Source organism: Baudoinia panamericana (genome assembly GCF_000338955.1).
Source record: "Baudoinia panamericana UAMH 10762 unplaced genomic scaffold BAUCOscaffold_1, whole genome shotgun sequence".
Lineage (NCBI taxonomy): Eukaryota > Fungi > Ascomycota > Dothideomycetes > Mycosphaerellales > Teratosphaeriaceae > Baudoinia > Baudoinia panamericana.
The window spans coordinates 158,986-176,630 of NW_006911257.1; the positions used below are offsets into that span (position 1 = coordinate 158,986).

General features: G+C 54.7%; 9 protein-coding genes across 9 annotated transcripts; 5 read left to right on the plus strand and 4 right to left on the minus strand.

Annotated features, from left to right (window-relative positions):
• The first annotated feature begins 259 nt into the window (after positions 1-259).
• On the plus strand, positions 260-1,554 carry BAUCODRAFT_163797 (uncharacterized protein). Its single transcript, XM_007673413.1, has 2 exons — positions 260-344; positions 422-1,554. Exon 2 carries the CDS (start codon positions 427-429, stop codon positions 1,267-1,269), a length of 843 nt encoding a protein of 280 aa, XP_007671603.1. The 5' UTR covers positions 260-344; positions 422-426; the 3' UTR covers positions 1,270-1,554.
• A 1,056-nt stretch (positions 1,555-2,610) lies between these two features.
• Positions 2,611-5,994, plus strand: BAUCODRAFT_20527 (uncharacterized protein; the record flags this gene model as incomplete). Its single annotated transcript, XM_007673414.1, has 3 exons — positions 2,611-2,635; positions 2,695-2,795; positions 2,860-5,994. The coding sequence occupies 3 exons, from the start codon at positions 2,611-2,613 to the stop codon at positions 5,992-5,994; spliced, it is 3,261 nt and encodes a 1,086-aa protein (XP_007671604.1).
• A 612-nt stretch (positions 5,995-6,606) lies between these two features.
• BAUCODRAFT_118192 (uncharacterized protein) lies at positions 6,607-7,546 on the plus strand (the record flags this gene model as incomplete). Its single annotated transcript, XM_007673415.1, has 2 exons — positions 6,607-6,880; positions 6,936-7,546. 2 exons carry the CDS (start codon positions 6,607-6,609, stop codon positions 7,544-7,546), a joined length of 885 nt encoding a protein of 294 aa, XP_007671605.1.
• Positions 7,547-7,648: 102 nt separating this feature from the next.
• On the minus strand, positions 7,649-10,426 carry BAUCODRAFT_118193 (uncharacterized protein; the record flags this gene model as incomplete). The annotated part of the gene is made up of 1 exon (XM_007673416.1): positions 7,649-10,426. The coding sequence occupies one exon, from the start codon at positions 10,424-10,426 to the stop codon at positions 7,649-7,651; it is 2,778 nt and encodes a 925-aa protein (XP_007671606.1).
• Positions 10,427-10,641: 215 nt separating this feature from the next.
• On the minus strand, positions 10,642-11,582 carry BAUCODRAFT_163951 (uncharacterized protein). Its single transcript, XM_007673417.1, has one exon. It carries the CDS (start codon positions 11,296-11,298, stop codon positions 10,786-10,788), a length of 513 nt encoding a protein of 170 aa, XP_007671607.1. The 5' UTR covers positions 11,299-11,582; the 3' UTR covers positions 10,642-10,785.
• A 789-nt stretch (positions 11,583-12,371) lies between these two features.
• Positions 12,372-13,386, minus strand: BAUCODRAFT_28778 (uncharacterized protein). Its single transcript, XM_007673418.1, has 2 exons — positions 12,988-13,386; positions 12,372-12,927 (listed from the first exon to the last, which is right to left on the minus strand). The coding sequence occupies exons 1-2, from the start codon at positions 13,084-13,086 to the stop codon at positions 12,694-12,696; spliced, it is 333 nt and encodes a 110-aa protein (XP_007671608.1). The 5' UTR covers positions 13,087-13,386; the 3' UTR covers positions 12,372-12,693.
• A 567-nt stretch (positions 13,387-13,953) lies between these two features.
• BAUCODRAFT_144098 (uncharacterized protein) lies at positions 13,954-14,190 on the minus strand (the record flags this gene model as incomplete). Its single annotated transcript, XM_007673419.1, has 2 exons — positions 13,954-14,070; positions 14,113-14,190. The coding sequence occupies 2 exons, from the start codon at positions 14,188-14,190 to the stop codon at positions 13,954-13,956; spliced, it is 195 nt and encodes a 64-aa protein (XP_007671609.1).
• Positions 14,191-15,185: 995 nt separating this feature from the next.
• Positions 15,186-15,425, plus strand: BAUCODRAFT_118197 (uncharacterized protein; the record flags this gene model as incomplete). Its single annotated transcript, XM_007673420.1, has 1 exon — positions 15,186-15,425. The coding sequence occupies one exon, from the start codon at positions 15,186-15,188 to the stop codon at positions 15,423-15,425; it is 240 nt and encodes a 79-aa protein (XP_007671610.1).
• A 1,500-nt stretch (positions 15,426-16,925) lies between these two features.
• Positions 16,926-17,410, plus strand: BAUCODRAFT_118198 (uncharacterized protein; the record flags this gene model as incomplete). The annotated part of the gene is made up of 2 exons (XM_007673421.1): positions 16,926-17,052; positions 17,103-17,410. 2 exons carry the CDS (start codon positions 16,926-16,928, stop codon positions 17,408-17,410), a joined length of 435 nt encoding a protein of 144 aa, XP_007671611.1.
• Positions 17,411-17,645: the final 235 nt, after the last annotated feature.

Genomic DNA, 17,645 nt, shown 5'->3' on the forward strand with positions numbered 1-17,645 from the left:
AGTATCCGTTATATTACGAAGATATCTAACTTTCTTACGAATCGAGAGAGACCCCACAGATACGCGGTGTTTTTGCAAAGCATTGTAATGTTGAGTGCAACCTTCAGGCACGCAAACGGTACAATTTGCTAAGCAAGAGCTTTCAATTACGGGCGGATGCAGACTCATACTCCTTGCTCAGCCTTAACGCTTGACTGTGCTGAGCGTCGTCTGGCGGGGTCGCTTCTGCTTCTGCGCACTCCTTGGCGTAGTCTAAGCCGCCGCCACACGTGCTGTGTATGCATGGGGTGGAAAGACAACTAGCTCGTAACACCATGAAGCAAGACCGCTTGTCCGTAATGAACGTCAGTACAAGACTCCACGAGCAAGGGCAAGTCTGCCGTGGAGAGTCTGCCACATGTGCTGAAGCAGATCTCACCAGGACCAATGCGTTCATCCAGGGAAGAGTTCAAAGAGGCCTCGATCACATCACCGTCCCCACTCAAGGGCGAGCGTACCAGCGAACAGTTCGACGACGTCCCACTCGCTTCATATGATGATCTGCGTATAGACCACATCACCATCGCCGTGCCGGACAGCTTCATCCAAAGCCCTCCAGCTAGCCTCCGGAAGCACTTCACCATTGTCCCTGGCAATCAATCTCCAACGCGCAGCCTGGCAATTTACTTTCGGGATGGGACGTACCTCAACTTCGAAGGTCGCCCTGCGTTAAAGCATCCAGAGTACGTTGGGTGGGCGCTCACGACCGCTGCTGGAACACGGAACGACCACCAAGCCATGCGCAACCGACTCCCTGGTAGTTACCAAGTACCTGTTCGAGAAATACTTGTCAGCCCTGGAGGAACGGAAGTCCAATGGGAAGCCCTCAGACCCTTTTACAGCTCTGAAAACCTGCTGCCCTACTGGGTCCACGATTCCGGTCCGAGAAGCCAGCGCGTGCGCGTCAACGACGCCGGCATCACACAACATGCATGCGGCGCTCTGGGAATGGAGACGATCAAATTCTGCGTCAAAAACGAAGACGAAGAACAAACTCGGAAGAGGTTTGCTGCGGTCATAGGCGTCGAAGACGAGGAATGGGTCGCTGCTACACCCTACCCTGATAACGCCGCTCTGGCGCGCACCACGATCAGCGTTCGCGGCATCGATGAAGAATACATGCAGAGAGACCTGATGGTGGAAGTGATCTTGAAGGCTCCGGAAAATCGGGTCCGTGTTTTTGGCCGGTTGATTGGCAAGAGTGTTGCCAAGGGATTAGTGCTGTTCTAACAGGTGTCTTCCTGCGTAGTGTTTCTGTTCGGCCCGGAAGTCTCGACGAATCTACACGTTCGGTTGGAGTGCTCCGAATGTTGGATGACCTCACGATGCGGCGTCCCAGTTGGATAAATAATGTGGAGCTGCTAATCCTATTCACGAGCATTCCTGGCTGTTATCTTTCTTAGAGGACAGAGCATTCGGCCTCAACGAAACAAGACTGAGGGACCCAGCGCCGGACAGCGCTCAGTTGAGTCTACTCACAACGTACCTGTGCTCCTCCTGTCAACTTCGGCGGTGGGAGCCTTGATTTCTGCCACCAAGCTGTTGCAGACAGTGTGGCACGTTGCTTCCATTCCATTGCCACTGCCGATTGGAACGCTTGCCGTGGCCCCTCCGTCTCGAATGAAAGTGGCAGTAATCACAGCGAACGGTCTGATCGATACAGTCTAGATCAGTGTCTTTGCGGAGCTCTGATGTCGTCCACAGCAGCACCGCAACGAAGAAGGCTTCATACGGCCTTGCATCAGCCTGATCTGAGTGTCAGTGAGGTAGCAGGAATTCTCGCTGCCCACACATGCATCAGCGCTGAGAACCAGTAGATCAGGGTGAACAGCCCACTTCTTCCCATCCTAAGATCTAGCTTAGGACGCTAATGTCTGCCTACGGCAAGGTTTGCACACTTTCATGGAATGCATCTGCGAGCCTTGCCTCATCCTGTTATGTATAAGGTACATGTATTTATGTTCTTCCGCGAAGCACAAGCATCAGCCACGCTTGAATCGTGGCGTTTGCGGCCCGCTGTGCCGTGCGGCTAGCGGCGACGTTGCAGCTGATCCTGGCTCGGGCATCGAAGCGCGTTTGTTCACGTCAGTGTCCCCGTCGTCTGTTGCCCCTTCTCCATGATTCACGTACGTATGAATGCTCCAAGAGTATAACAACATCAGCTTCAGAAACCTGGCGGTTCTTGCACCGACGCCGAGGAATGCTTCGTTGCCAGCAGTGATATCATCGTCTCTTAACAGCTGCTGCACGATCGAGCCGCCCGGAACATCGGGTGTTCGCGAACAACACTTCACCGCCGCGTTCATCTCCTCGACCACGACTGTGACGGTGTATAGCTTCTGGAAGCTGTTGCACACTCTTCCGTATCTGGTTGAACCCGATCCCCGGCACCGAGGCGGCCTCGACGCTAGGCAGGCGCACGCACTTGTTCACGTGCCAAGGCCGAGCCACTGCTTCGTGCAACACCACCGCCTTCATGCTATCTTTCCTCTTCGAATACACCGCGCTGATCTGATCTGATCTGATCTGATTCTTATCTGATCTGAGCTGATCGGCGCCGAGAAAGGAAAGATGGTCAAAGCTGACATCAAGCATAGTGTGTCGCCACTGCTGTTGCTGTTGGGACAGGGAAACGAATGTGCTGACTGTGGATAGACTACTATGCTGATCTTGAGCTCCCCACGTCCGCCAGCGTTGAGGATATCAAGCGGCAGTACCGCAGTCTCTGTAGACTATATCATCCAGACAAACACCTGGTTAGTTGTTGAAGACCTCCTGCTGTCTGAGACTTGGCTGACACTCTTGCCCACCCACCCATAGGGCCAAGAAGACGAGTTCGTGCCCAAGTTCCAGGCCATACAGACGGCGCATGAAGTCCTTGGAGACCCGGCATTGAAGGCCAAGTACGATGTCGACCGTCGAAAGGCAGGTCTGTACCCTACCAACAGGCCTGGTCAGCAACCGCAGGCTACTGGCAACCCGTATCAGGCGACTTCAGCTTATCCGCCACCGCCGCGTCGAACTCAGCCCGGCACTTATGCGCGCCCACCGAGCACTGTGCCAGGAGCTGCGCCTACGGGTGCAGATCGCTTTACCAACTTTCCGAAGACCGCCCCTACTGCCCGTAAAGACCCGGTCCAAGACCGTTCGAACATGTTCCGAGCCTGGCAGAACATGAACAATGGCCAGCCGGGACAACCTAATCCTGCGCCTAGTCGTGGACCATCAAACGGGCAGCCTCCGACTGAAAGACCGGTTCCGCCACCACGCGCTGACACGAAGATGCCAAGCGAAGACGAGATTCGTGCTGGCATGAACTACCGCAAGCCTCCAACTCAATTTGACGGCAGCGGTCTGGATGCGCGACAGTCGGCTTGGGCATCCTTTCAGCAGCAGAAGACTGCCGGTGTAGGTCGTGGTGACGGCTCGAAAACGCCAAGGAAGCAAGGTTTCGATCCAAATGCTCCGGGGTCAGATGAACGCAAGGCAAATGACAGCGGCTATGCGCACCGCAACCGTTCGGAAGATTTAGGCAGGATGCCGCCTGGCGCCTTTCCACCACCTCCGCCCCCTCCTGGGCCTCCGCCTCAATCGCCTACCTCACCGTATTCGCCACCGTATTCGCCAGCCCCGCAGAAGCCGTTAGGCCGGCCCACCAAGACCGCAAGCACGAATAACAGCAGTCCACAAGTACCATTCGCAGAAGGCACTCGCACGCGCACGCCTTACAGTACATTTATCGGCGAAAAGACGCAGTTCAGGCGTGACTCTTCGGACGGTCTGCGACGATCAGCAAGCACACGCGATGCTTCGAAACTTAATGCCAATGGTAACGCGCAGGGTCGAGCACGCAGCACCAGCCCGCTTGGTCAGCATCAGAAGACTAAAGGGCACCCGCAGGATGAGGCGCAGCAACAGAACTCTGTCCCGTATAGCGATAGTGAGGCTTCTGAAGACGGTTCGGACATGTCTGACGAGTCATCGGGACCATCTAACCCAGACAATGAGCAGGAGCAACGACCAGGCACAGCGCCGCAACCGAACACAACATCTGAGCGACCGAAGAAAGTTCCTACTCCAGCTATCAGGCGATTTAACGGAACTGCGAACCCTTTCAATCCTCCTGCTGCTGATGGCGCGCAATCGGACAATGAGCGGCCAGACATGCAGCAGAAGGGCACCAGCAACATGTATGCATACCCTGATCCTTTTCAGCATAACCCCTCTCGTTCTTCTCAGTTCGAGCTGGACGGGTGGCCCGCGCAAGGGTTCGGCATCGGTTCAACATCCGAGTCCGAACCGCGCGAGGCTACCAGGCCGCATAGCAGATTCTTCGGACTAGGTCAGCAAAGTACGACGAAACCTGCGGCTGGCGATGGGCCGTACGCTGCCCCTCTCGATACGTCGGCACCCACGGGCGGGACACTGAACAAGCACGCGCTCGATACCTCCAATGCTGTAGCGCAAGGCTACGATTATTTAAAGCACCAGCTTGCAAAGTCCTTCGGCGAAGTGCCTGGGACCTTCGACATGGACGTTTTCCGCACGCTCGTTTCGACCGCCAGCAAGGGTGATACGTGCGGCAATGCTTCGCTCAATCGCATTATGGCTCACGTGCTCGAGTTGTTTCCTACTTTACCGCTTCTTCTTCATGCCAAAAGTACACGTGCTAATTGCGAGACCCGTGATGATAGCTTTTCATACCCATTTGCTAGAGACGCTTCGCCCAACAAGAGCCGTAGCGAAGAGAACATCAACATGAGCTTCTCGCCAGGGGCGTGGAGCGGCAAATTCACCGGTGCGCCAGACTACTTTGCTCCATCGGAGCCGACTACGACGCGGAAGGGTTCAAGCCCTTCGACACGGCAAAAGTCCGGCCTGCGCTCCGTCACTACGAACGTACCGCCTTCGAACAATGGCGGTAATAGTGAGACGAACGGCGTACCGATAGCCGAAGAGCAACATCCGGACCCGCAATCTGCGCCAGGTAGCGTACGCTTCAGTAAGGAGCAATGGGAGAAGACATTCCAGGACGCGTCCTGGACCTGGCCACCTCCTCCACCAGGCCCGCCAAGTCCGAAAAAAGGTGCAAGGCCGGGACGGAAGCCCAGTAAGGCAAGAGACCGGTCTGCTACTTCTGGCACCGCGCAACAGCCTCACATCGTGGAGGATGATGATGTATCTGACTTCGCGGCTCATCAGGCGGATACGGCCCAAGCTGGAAACGATGGCGATGCAATGGATATCGACGCGGCGCCGCCTGCTCAATCAGAACAAGCAGCTCCGGACCAGATATCTAATCAGGGATCATTCAAGGAGCCAAGACTTTACTCGGTGCCGCCTTCTGCGTGGCGGCAATCACAGCAGGGACAGGTCAATGGACATGTACCTACTCCAACTGTGAACGTCGATCTCAAGGCTGATTTGCATGGCCTCTCCCACGTCGAGCCAATTGCTCGTTCCACAAACGGCTTGCAAGGCCTGGCAGCAATGACTTCTGATCTGCCATTCCAGTCTCAAGCCGCTTCCACGCTCCCAACGCACCCCTTAGAGCCACAGAAGCTTCAACTACCGCCCTTGCCGAAAGCACCTGAACCACCCACGAGGCTATCGAAGCAGTCATGGCACGCTTACGCCGCAGCATTCGGCTCATACCTACAGGCCTATCACGCCTTCAACGCCAGCATGCTGCAGCACTTTACCGCTCGTGAGAGCAAGGCGCGGCTTCAGCTGTCGTCTGGGACTGCCTGGCTTGAAGCTACGGGAGATGCGGTTGGTACGCCGCATGGCGCGGGCGGCTTTGGCTCGTATCTGCAGGGGGTGAAGGAGGATGAGGAGGTAAGGGAGATGTGGAACTTGGGCAGCGAAAGGCACACGGAGGCTGTCAAGGGGTTTGAGAAGATTAGGGAGAGGGTGCGGAAGTTGGCGTCTGCTGGCACTTTGGTGGAACATTGAGAAAGCGTTCGGTTAAGGACTATCGCACGGACGACTGTCCTCGGCGGAGGTACGCTGTAGTGACTCAACACGGGAAACGGTAATGGTTGTGATATGACTTAGCATTGCACAGTAGTACGGTGTTAGGCGTTAGGTTAAGACAACAGTGAAAAGGCGGACGACCAGGGTTGTAGGGGTAGTCTACCGTGACCCCAGCACTCAACGCAGCTTTTTTTCAAGCTAGAGCGTGGCTTACGAGTGGGAACTTCGTAGCACAGATACCGTTGCGACAGCGGCGCGATTTTATGGCGCTTGCAGTTCGTTTTGACACGATGGTACATATTGCATACAAACGTGAGGATGCTCCCTCTGCCTGTCGCTCCAACTGCCGAAACGAGGGCTTCCGAAGGACTCGAACCCCCGCCGATAGTCCGCGTTCAGTGGTCGAGACGCGCTCCACAGCAAAGCGATTGCGGAGAGCAAGGGTCGCAATAAGTGTGTCCTTGTCCGAATAAAGAAGCTCCTATATCGTACTCTCGTCCCATGTTGAACCGTTTGAGTACTTTGCCGACCGCACTTCGAAGGACATTCCAGGTACAAGCTCATCTAGGTAAACAACCATATACCAACAACATGTCACCGGCAGTGAAATGGGACCGTCTAGTGCGGTATGTGTCAGCCAAAGACGGCAAAGTCAGATATGGCGATCCAATCGTGTCGGACGAGAAGCCTGATATTGATGCTTTGGCGTTGAAGGGAGGCTTAAAGGTGAAGGTACTGGAGGGTTCGCATCCAATGTCCGCGGAGGCAACAGGAGACGAGGATGAGGTGAAGCAGTTGCTTGGACCATTGGCGCCGACGGATGTACCTATCATCAGATGTATCGGACTGAACTACACGACGCACAGTAAGTGCAAAATATCTGAGACCACTGAAGCAATGCGAGCTGATGAAGTATATAGTCTTGGAGACTGGGTTCGACATACCCAAGAACCCGACACTTTTCATGAAGACCCGACAAGCCGTCGCGGACACACGACAGCCCGTGCCCATCCCCAAGCTTGGTCAACCTAAGTTAGACTACGAAGGCGAGCTCACAGTTGTCATCGGCAAAGACTGCAAGAACGTCTCCGAAGACGAGGCCCTCGATTATGTTGCCGGCTACGTCAGCAGCAACGACGTCTCCTGCCGTGACTGGCAGATGGAGAAGGAAAAGGCCGGCATGCTGCCTCAGTTCTCCTTCTCAAAGTCATTCGACAAGTACGCTCCCCTCGGACCGTGCATTGCGTCCACGAAGTTGCTCGGTGACGGCTCGAATCTCAGGATGAAGACGTACGTCAACGGCGAGCTGAGGCAAGACATCAGTACCTCTGACCTGTGCTTCGGTGTGAAGAAGTTGGTCTCGTTCCTGAGCACGGGTCAGACTCTGGAGGCTGGGAGTCTGATCATGACTGGCACCCCAGGTGGCGTCGGCATCGGCATGAAGCCACCGAAGTTCCTGCAGGATGGTGACGAGGTAGTGGTGGAGATTGAAGGGATTGGAAAGGTTGTCAATACGATGAAGTTTGAGTAGACTAGGCTGTATATGCTGAATACACATTTACAGGCAACTTCACATGGCCACGCGTTGCGACATCAGGGGATAGCCTAGCTTGGATTGTGCGAGGAAGCTGATCTAGGACAGATACCGTTCGAAACGGCCTTCACCCGGGGGCGTAATCTCGAGCGAACCTGCTTCGCGCCGTTCGAGCCATGTACGGCGTTCGTCCTGGAGACTGGGCAGGTTTGCCTCCAGCTCGTTCTCATCGCTGCGCCGTACTGTTCTATGATGTTGTACACTGCTTCCAGCATGTGCATTGCGAGCCGCAACCGCAGGGGCCGGAGTGATCACCTCGTGAAAGGGGGGAGGCTCGCTGGATTGTTGGATTGGGACTGTTGAGGGGTATGTGTTGCGCTGCACATGGCGTGATGGCGCAGACACAGTAGTCCTGTCAGAGTCTGTTCGTTTTAACGCAGTGTCAGATCGAATCCGGGTACGCCTTGTAGACCGAGTTATATCTGCAGGGGTCTGTGGCTGCGTTTGCGGTACGAGAGAGTCATCATAGACGGCCACTTTGGGAGTTGTGGTAGTCGCAGTTGCGGGCTTGCGGGGAAGGAGACTGCCAATTATACCGCGCGTCTTCCCAGGCGAGAGATCAGCAAGTGGTGATCGAGGACTGGAGATTTGGCGAACGTGCATTACCACGGGCGGCGTGCTGGGCACTGGCAGTGAAGTGCGGTGAATAGGAAGTGAGCCTGGTAGCTCGACAGGCTGTGGCAAAGAGGGCATGATCTCTGGTGCAGGAACAATGCCATGAGCTACAGGCGTGTCTGCTCGAGACGCTAACGACACATTAGAGGCTGCCATTGGCGATCGTGGTTCGGGTGTTGCGGAGTCACTGTCCTGCTGGAACGGATTGCCAGTGAGAAGCGAGACTCTTGCACGACTTCGACCAGCACCCTCCCAAGAACGGCCGAACGATCTGGGTCTGCCAGGATGCACACGACTGAGACGCTCGGTGAGATCGTCGAGCGGTGAGCCGCGCATACGCAGGAGTTCGGCCGCAGCATTGAAACCCTCTGTCGAACAATGTCGGCTGGGAGGTGCACTGCTGATTCCGCTCGCTGCGCTAACCATGCTTGGTATGCGCCGCAGGGGTGAGCTGACAGCGCTGATGCTTGCTAGCGAGCTGGATCGCGTGCTGATGGGTGGTTGTGGATGTCGTGGTCGGAACAGAGCCGACGCAGATGATGCTGCGCTTACCGAAAGTGTCGATGTAGATGTCACGCGAGTTCGCTCAGCATACGCCTGCTCCTCAGCCAGGTGAGGTACTGCCTCTCCCGCAAAAAGATTACGTGCTTGAATGTGCGCCGCATGCGCTGCAGACGGAGCTCGTAGCGCATAAGCTGACGGGGCACGAGAGGTGCGCCGTCCTGCGCTCGGCACAGGCCGATGGGAACCGCTGTTTCTTCTCGAAACCGCTAGTCGATGAGACGGGCGAAGCAAAGGGTACCGCTCAAGATTTGGTCCTGCCTGGTTTTGCTCGGTCGTTTCATCCTGCATTCGATAAGCCGAACCGTGCTGCTGATGATTACGTAGACCTGCACGGCGGCGATGCCTCATGGCAGGCTCGAGGTTCTGTTCGGACGATGAGCGAAGACGCAGATCTGTCGAGCTGCGTGTGCTGTCCACGGTACCCCAGCGAAGGTCAAGATTGGCGATTGTCCAACTATCGTCAGAGGAGGCAGTAGCTGTACCGAAGCGAGTGCGAGGCACGAAGACGGGCGCGGCTGGGTCTAAGGTGGCGTTGTCGTGCGTTTGTTCCTCAGTAATGATCAACTCAGGCACGGGGGATGATATCTCCGCGAAATTGCTGCCAGCTTCTGGCGACTCTGCAACGTTGCGTCTCTCGATCCACCGTTGGAAGAGTGGGTCCTCGGCAGGGACGTGAACATCTCGGCTATGTGCATGGCGTCGGCGAGCCCTGGCGCTAGAGAACATCGCAGGAAGTCGCCTGCGAGGTGTGCTTGCTGGAGCGGCACTGATGCAATACGCGGCCGGAGTTGGAGCTCTAGCGTCAGCGTGGACTGCTGATGAGCGCATGGCCGAACACTCCGCCGCGCCGTCAACGCACAAGTTGCTAACACTGCTGGCTTGCACTACGCCACCGTATGCATGTGTAGTGCTGCGAAGGCAGTCGTTCACCGCATTCAACAGTAACGGCGGCGTCCGCTGCAGGGCCGCGGTGTCTGGAGTGGCTGTCACTTCCAAACAGCGCCTATGCTGTACAGAGCTTGCAAGGAGCACGTTCGAAGGCGTGGATACGGTCCATGTGCCAATGGATGCCTCGGTCGCCGCTGCTACTTGAGACTCGTCAAGCGTTTCGTCCTCAGCGCTGCAGATTGTCGCACGGGAGGAAGATGAGATTGCCCTGTGACGGCCAACGTTGTGATCCTCAGAGACGACAGCCAGACGGATCTGATGACCGGGTCCAGGACTCAGGCGGATGTTGGGCCCGGCGAGAAGACGGGTTTGCTGACGAACAGCATGTCTGTATTCAAAGTCAATAATGTCGGTGGAGTCAAGTTTGACAACACTTGGAGGACAACGGAGCATAGTGACGGTGTTGCCGGCCCAGATGAGTTTGTTTGAGGGATAGGAGAAAAAGTAGCAAGCTGGAAGACATGTATGAACTGACCACCATTCTGCCACAGCAATTGCAGCTCTCTGCAGCCATACGGAAAGAGCACCATCGTTCAACCCTGCCTTGTCTGCATCGATTTGTGCTGCGAGTGCCATGTTCCCGTCAAGCTGAGGCCAGTGCGAGGTCGCCAAATTTCTCGCTCCTTCGACTCGAGGGAAGGGCATCCTTCCGCCAAAGTACTGATTACCCAACCCAAAGATGGAAGGCATGACACACCTTGTTCCAGTGTTGTATTCCCACACAATTAGACGGATACAAGCGAAGAGGACGCCGCAGTTCATTCATCGCCTCGACAGCACTCTATGATCGTCATGTGAAGCTTTCAGGCTAGTCGATATCCATCTCGTCGCCCAGTTGCAGAACGTCGTGCTCGACTTCCACCACCTTTTCGTTGCACCGCACAGTCTCCGCGTGGCGGTGACTGAAAGATCGCATGTAGAACTTCTGCGCCGCAAGCCAGTCGTCCTTCGCGAGAGCGAGGTAATGAACCGTACGCTGCGGACAAAGCTTTCTCAGTCTAGTAAGCCTTGGGCTCTTCGATCTGTACTCCGCGATGCATGCGCCCTGCTCACGGTAACTTCGCTCGAGCTTCATAAGCGCGTGCAAGCTTCGTATCGACGAGCTTAAGTTGCGGCAACAGTGTGATGTATCGGCTCAATTGCTCAATTTGGGTCGTCCTGGTACGTTCGAAGGCAGCATTAACGGCTGTGAGCGCGGGCGTTGTTTCGGGGTGGGAATAAATCGAGCGGAACAGGTCGCCAGCCTGCATACGTCTGTTATCGTCTTCGATATTCCTACGGCCGGGATTACCACATGCCGGACACTCGCAACGGAAGCCGTAATCACGTTGCAAAAGTCTGCGCCGCCCTGCGCCGCTCTGCAGCGTGGCCTGTTCACCGCCGAGATAGTCGATCTCTATATCAATGGACGACGCCATGATCACGGTCAAGGCATGCAGCGTACCTTGAGCCGTGTTTGGATTCCACGACACGACAGCGTTCGGGCGACACGAGTGGTTTGCGAAATATTGTCTTGAACACACGAGTTTGGGCGAACTCATTATCTTCGCGTACCTCGACATGCGTGAAAGCGTTCTTCCTGAGTTTCACCAGACAGTCGCGCACAACACCTCTAGTGATCTTTAAGTTCCGGTAATAGTCGTCGTCATCCGCCTGTGGAGTTGCTTCGCCATGTAATGACCTAAGATCCTCAAGGGCGGCGCTCGTGATCCGGGTCAGCTGAACGGCTACTGTGGGCTCGCCGTTCTGTAACACCCTTCCGGCAGGACTGTCAGATAGGAAGTCATTCGAGCGCATGTCGATGGTAGACTCTGGTAGTTCAAGGAGCGGATCCTCAACGACTAAAAGTGTGCCTGGACCGATAGTCTGTGAGACCCGTAGTGCTCGACCTCTGCCGTCTTCGTAGGCATGTCGATAATGAGGTTGATAGCGTCGGTCTGCCGAAGCCTGCGGATCATGACTGCGGCGTTACTGTGGTCATGCCGTACGCTGGGAGCAAACCCTTCAGCTTATATTTCTGCATGGCCACGCTCATCGAAATTTTACTGTGCGACGTCCCAGTGGGCTCCACTTGCGTCGTCGTGATTTATGAGACCATGTCAGTTGAAGACAGTGAACAGGAGTTGCAGCTCAATGTCCTGCGAGTATTTGGATGTAGCAGTCTTGGCGTCTTGCGACATGTCTGGCTATTACAAAAGACTCTCGATCTGGTACGCAAACCTTGAGTCTAGCAATCGATGTAACACACACATGCGTCGCTCCTTTAGTCCTCAGAAGGGTAAACGATTCACGAGCGGGGTCAGCCTTCGGAAGCCTCCATGGCAGAACGTCTCTGCCACGCCAGCGCCACATCAGTAAGCGGTCAGTCGGGATGTCGTGCCTGTATCGAGTCAGTGAGTCAGTTTCTGGTAGACGGTTGAGGAACGTGAGACATGATGTTGGAAATCGGCTTCTGCAGTTACATAAGCCACGATCATTTTCGGACATGGTAGCAAGGCAAGAGCGACCGAACTGTGTTGATTTGCGTCATGAACATGGCGAAAATCGAGAAGAACCTCTGCTCCGCGAATGAAGAAAGCGTGTGCAGAGTGCTGGCATCGCTGGGAGGACACAGCTTCCCTTACCATCGAGCACTTCCGGCCCATGAGCGTCATCCAAAGTCGTCAAATCTCCGGCTTGTTGGTGTGTCAAAGCACTGACAAGAGTTACATGTGGGTGTAGCACTCGTGGGTGATTGTAGTGTCGTCCAAAGCATTCATCTTGGCCCGGTCCCGTAACTGGTATAGATTCTTCTCGGCATGTGCTGTTGTTCGACCTATAACGACGTTCCCACACATTCTCCTTCTTGTAATATCCCAAAACGCCGCCGCTTTCCCATACAAATCATATACCGGCTTCCAAAGTGTCTGCGCCGCCCGCCATTCGTGCATTTATATGGTAGCCACCACGCTGCGGCTTCAGTTGACCTGACACAGCAACTCCTGCTCTAGAATATACTTCCCTTCTTTGTACTTCTCCGTGCTCTCGTACGCGCGATCGTACTTCCACCCAACAACCTCCTTGCATTGCCGACAGCAGATATCCCGCACAACGTGTCGGCCGGTGGTCATGTTGCGCTCACCGGCTTCGCCCTGCTGAATGTTGACGACGCTGTTGAAAAGGTATGCCTTGCCATGTTGGCCACGGAAGTTCTAGGTGCTGAGTGGTCAGCTGGGTGTACGAGTGGTGTAAAAGTAGGTACGCAGCTATACCCGACTGATGATCTCGTCATGGTCCGCGAGATGAGTCTTGCAGGTCTTGCAGCCGTAGATACGCTTGGAGTTGAGGTAGACGTTGTAGGCGAGGCCCATCCTGACGATGCAGTGGGCGCTCGACCCACGGTGGTGATGACAGGCCTGTTAGAGTTGGAAATTGATGGAGATCTATGGTGCTCCCGTGTTGGGGGCTATGGCAAAGTGAAGTACTGCACTACTGCACCTTGAGTCGTTGGCACTCAGCACGATAGATGGAGTTGTGGACCTGTCTCAAAGCTGCTGAGCTACTTAGATGGCCGCCTGGTGGTTGTTAGGTAACAAGTTTATCTGGAGCAAACAAGGTGGTAGCAAGCTAGGTAACAGGGCGATGGAAAGGTTGGGTCTATGCCTGGCTTCTAATAGAGCAGCCTGTATAAACCCAATGTGCAGTGTCACATGGGTACATATGCTCCACTCCTGCTTAGGTGATACAGTAGGTACAGTAGTCTCAAGCGGACCGAGGCCTCGCTACCTCGCTAGGATGCAACCCTTGCACCTGCACTCCCCCAATCATCAGCACACATCGTCGCCCTTTGACGTTGGAACATACCGAACGCATCCGCAATGCTGCCTTTAATTGGTGTCAAGCAATTGGGACGTACCGCCAGCGTGCCGGCTGCTCCTGTGTCCTTCTGGGAGGAGAGATCCGCTGCCTCACGCCGTTGACTCTTCAGAAGCTTCCCGAGCTCTTGCAATCTCTACTTGTGCGCTTGAGCCTCAGATGTCACCCTTGGCTCCCTTTGGGTCTGCGCCAGCTTACTGCGTCTCTTCTTCGGTTGTGTCCGCAAGATTACTGTGGTCGTGCCGGTGCGGTTGCGGATAGGCGTGCGCGTGCGCGCGTAGTGAGAGTGGGTGGATCGTGGCGGGGCTATGGAGCTTCATCATCCTCATTCTTCATGGCGTTGACCATAACACCTTGCTCCCTCACGACTCCACCGTATCATCCTTAACCTTAACATCTTCGCTGATCGCAGGTTTCTTCGTAGCGTTCGTGAGACCTCTGTTCTGCGCCGTCGCGACCTCGCCAGGCTCGTCCGCATCCTTTATCGTCGCATGGGTAAGACCTTAACTCTGCGCCTCTACCATAGCGCCGCCATTCTCCTCCTCAACATCTGTTGGACCTTGCTTGCGCAAATCCGTAACGTCGCCGTAACCGGACATGCTTGATGGTATGCTATCATCGACACGCACGAGCTTTCCCTGCATATTCACAATCTCCTCCTTCTATCTCAGAATGAACTGTTTCTCGCGATCATTGTCTAGAGAGACTTTTCAACATTCTCAAATGCATGATCAATTTGTGTCTCTGGATCTGATTGGTCGATGTGGGTGACCTAGTACTTGAAGCTTGCGTGGAAAAGAGGCTCCATGTCAAGGCGGAGGATCTCAATACAAAGCCTGGTGACTTCTTCCCAGCGAGCCTCACCCAGTTGCACATACATTCGGATGCTCTTCTTCAGATTGTAAAGGTACGTCTTCTCACCATCCCAGCTTCGGATTTCGGAGATAAGGTAGTCGTATAGATCTGGCTCGGTGAACTGCGATGAGACATCCGAGAGTGCCAGATCCTCTTCAATAACGAATCAGTTGCTCGGGTAAGATGCGAGTGTCGGGATGGCTTGGGATAACAAGTGCGTTTTGCACAATCAAGAGTGTATTGGACTTTTAGTTGTAGGAACTGGGCAGACCGGTTTCTGAGACAGACGAAGATTGTTTATGTTACCTTGTGAACCGTCGCTGACCACGGTACAAACGTTGATGGAGGGACTTAGTCTCCCGAACAACACCTGCTCGATCAAAATCGTCCCCAACTCTGAAGATCCAGCTAAAGTCAACACCAACAGCACGCAGGCCACGACGGCACCAAAGAAGGATAAGAGCAAAAGGAGAGCTACGGACGAGCCACCACGGTGAACTGTCCCACTACCAATCAGCCTTCAGAAGCTACTCCGGCGACCATTACTGACTCTTGCCATAATCACCTGCGAAAGAAACTGAAGCCCATGCTGCGCTTAGAAGTATCGACAAGCATAGCCCCAGACCTAACGCCGCAACTTCGTCGCGGAGCGATGAAGGTGAGCTGAGCGGACCACCAATCCCACCTCGACAGTCGGGAGATAGCTCACCACACCCTACCTATCACTATCTACGGGTAGATGAGGACGACAACGGGTCTGCAGGTAATCTTCCGCACCTTCCCTCTGCTGAAACCGGAATGTGGCCCGCCGCGGTGTCCGCTTACCGAGCAGGGCGGCGCGGGTCCCAATAACGAGCGTCTTTGTTGCAGCTGGTACAGAGGCTACAACCGCGCAAAGGACGCGGCTGGCAATGAGAAGGCTACTGGCGACGCGTTGCCGTTTCTGTATAGCAGCTCGGCGGACGCTGTCACTCCTTGATATCAGGACCCGAAGTGTAGCCCATTACCGAATTAGTTTGACAAAAGAGACGGCCTCGGTCCCATCAATCAGCACCTTTACAACGGCTGCTACCTACGCTATCTTATTGCAAGAAAAGCGGCTTGCAACGAGAAGGGATTTCGGGATGCATGGAGGACAACGAAGGGCCTACAACGACCAAACGAAGGTTGCGAGGTTTGGGGGTCCTCTCGTAACCTCGCTGACGTCCCGGAATTGAAGCAACACCAATGCCAACTGACCCAGCTCCTGAACCAACACCCATACCAATCTAAGCAGCTCTTGAAGCTGGGGGATACGTTGGCCTCCCAACCGGGCGTCGAAACGTTGGCATTTGTTGGATACGAAGCTGCATCGGCATCATTCGGAGACGTTGAGACATCGTACCCGGATACCGGGTCAACCATATCTATTCTTCGTCGCGACTGCTTGCGTCGCTGTAGCAACGAGCACACTCGCACTCTATGTAACTCAGAGATCCAGAGACAGTGTGCACCGACGTATGCCGAATTGTTCGATACTGCGACAAGGAGCTAGCCAGATCTGCGTGGACCTTCGAACAGCGAGGTTCCAACTCAGCGCGGCTGCGACTACGAAGACATGAGATCGAACCGACTCAAAGAAGACTGTGCAGCATAGCGAATCACGACGTATAGCGTACCCACACCCGTTCTGATGAGGTAGCTATAGTACGACGATGAATTCAGTAATTTGCGATTGAGGTCTCTTTCTGTCTCCTACTCGCTATATCATCGGAAGACATGAGCTGACCTCGATAGCACGGTGCGCAAACACGGACATCCCAGAAAGGAGCCGGTCCCGACATCTAGGGGGGTAGCAGACTTCATCAGCTTCTTGATCGGGTATAAGATCCTGTTGATGGAGGCTGGGACGAAACGAATCTCGCAACCGCCGTAATTTACAACAGTGCAATATGCACAACCTCACGTTGGAGGCAGCATGGCTCGTGAAGCATCGCACCCTATGCCGCCTATTGCAATATTCGAATACAATTTGAGGCTATCAAAACATGCCGGATTGCTACGATCTGCCTTTTGGTAAGAGAAGGCATGGAGGCTAAGCTAGTGCGACTAATGGATGGCGGCAGGGGTTGTTGATCGGACAGCAAGCTCCGGTACCGTGGAAAGAGTGTGTGTCGAGAAGAGATGTACTGTGGAGCTTGCAGTCATTGGAGCTGGTTACTCTCAGAGACGAAAGGGCTGCGTTGCTAACGTGAGAACAGTTCTTCTCGGAAGAAAGAGAACTAACGAATAGTCCCTACGATTTCGGCCAATCATATATCCGCGCCGACGGCGTCACCTCGCTCCGTTTCGACAAGCAGATGTCCAGCAGCATGTGGCGTAACATTTTGGCAATCCTGCAATCTCACTGGACCTGGAACGTGGTGCTAGCATCTGTAACAGCGATCGGCAAGACGTGAGCTCAATCAGTTTACTCAGCAAAACACGACGTACAGGCGCCATGGCATCCCCGATATTGACACTTGGCCGAGCATTGATGACACTAGGCAACATCTTCGTCTCAGCTGGAAGCATAGCAGCAGATTACAATAAGACACATGTTTTTAACGAGCGTTGGCCGCCTCACGGCGAGTTGAAACCACTTGTGATTGACTTGCCATCGCTGACAGACAGCCAGCTCGCTTCCACAATGGACAGACGATGACCCTCAGTGTCCTACTCAGCGGGATGAGCATGTACCTGCTGTACAGGTCCTCCTTCGCGTTCTCAAGCTCAGCAATCAACCCCAAAGACAGCGTGTTCCTAGCAGCAATCATCGGCAGCTTTTACTGTGCAGCTGGAACGTCGGCCATATTCTACCCGGGAACGGCATGGAAGGACCCTGAGTTCAACACTGGCGAGGCTCAGAAGTTCGTCTTTCCCGGCCAAGTGGCCCTGATGTGGGTTGGCTATGCTTTGGAGATGAGGCGACTGGGCAATATCTAACCTCGCGCTGAGTGATTGTACGGCGTCTCTCGGCTTGCTCTCAAGCGCTTGCCAGTCCTAGGAGTCTCTAGCTCGTTCATGGCACAGCCATGGATGGTGGAACTTCGAATATTCCATCAACATTACTCTGAACGCATACGAGGACTGTCAACACGACATGCTGTCCACGTCCTCTTTGACACAGCATGCTGTCAACACCGCCTTCACACACTACGTCTGAAGAAGAAACAGCCTC

What these genes read in the sequence shown, in the direction of transcription:
- BAUCODRAFT_163797 (XM_007673413.1), top strand. Translation starts at nt 427, where the DNA reads ATGCGTTCATCCAGGGAAGAGTTCAAAGAGGCCTCGATCACATCACCG.
- BAUCODRAFT_163951 (XM_007673417.1), bottom strand. Translation starts at nt 11,298, where the DNA reads ATGTCGAGGTACGCGAAGATAATGAGTTCGCCCAAACTCGTGTGTTCA.
- BAUCODRAFT_28778 (XM_007673418.1), bottom strand. Translation starts at nt 13,086, where the DNA reads ATGGGCCTCGCCTACAACGTCTACCTCAACTCCAAGCGTATCTACGGC. An exon ending in ATGACGAGATCATCAGTCGG is followed by an intron (nt 12,928 to 12,987) that starts GTATAGCTGCGT and finishes CTCAGCACCTAG; the next exon opens with AACTTCCGTGGCCAACATGG.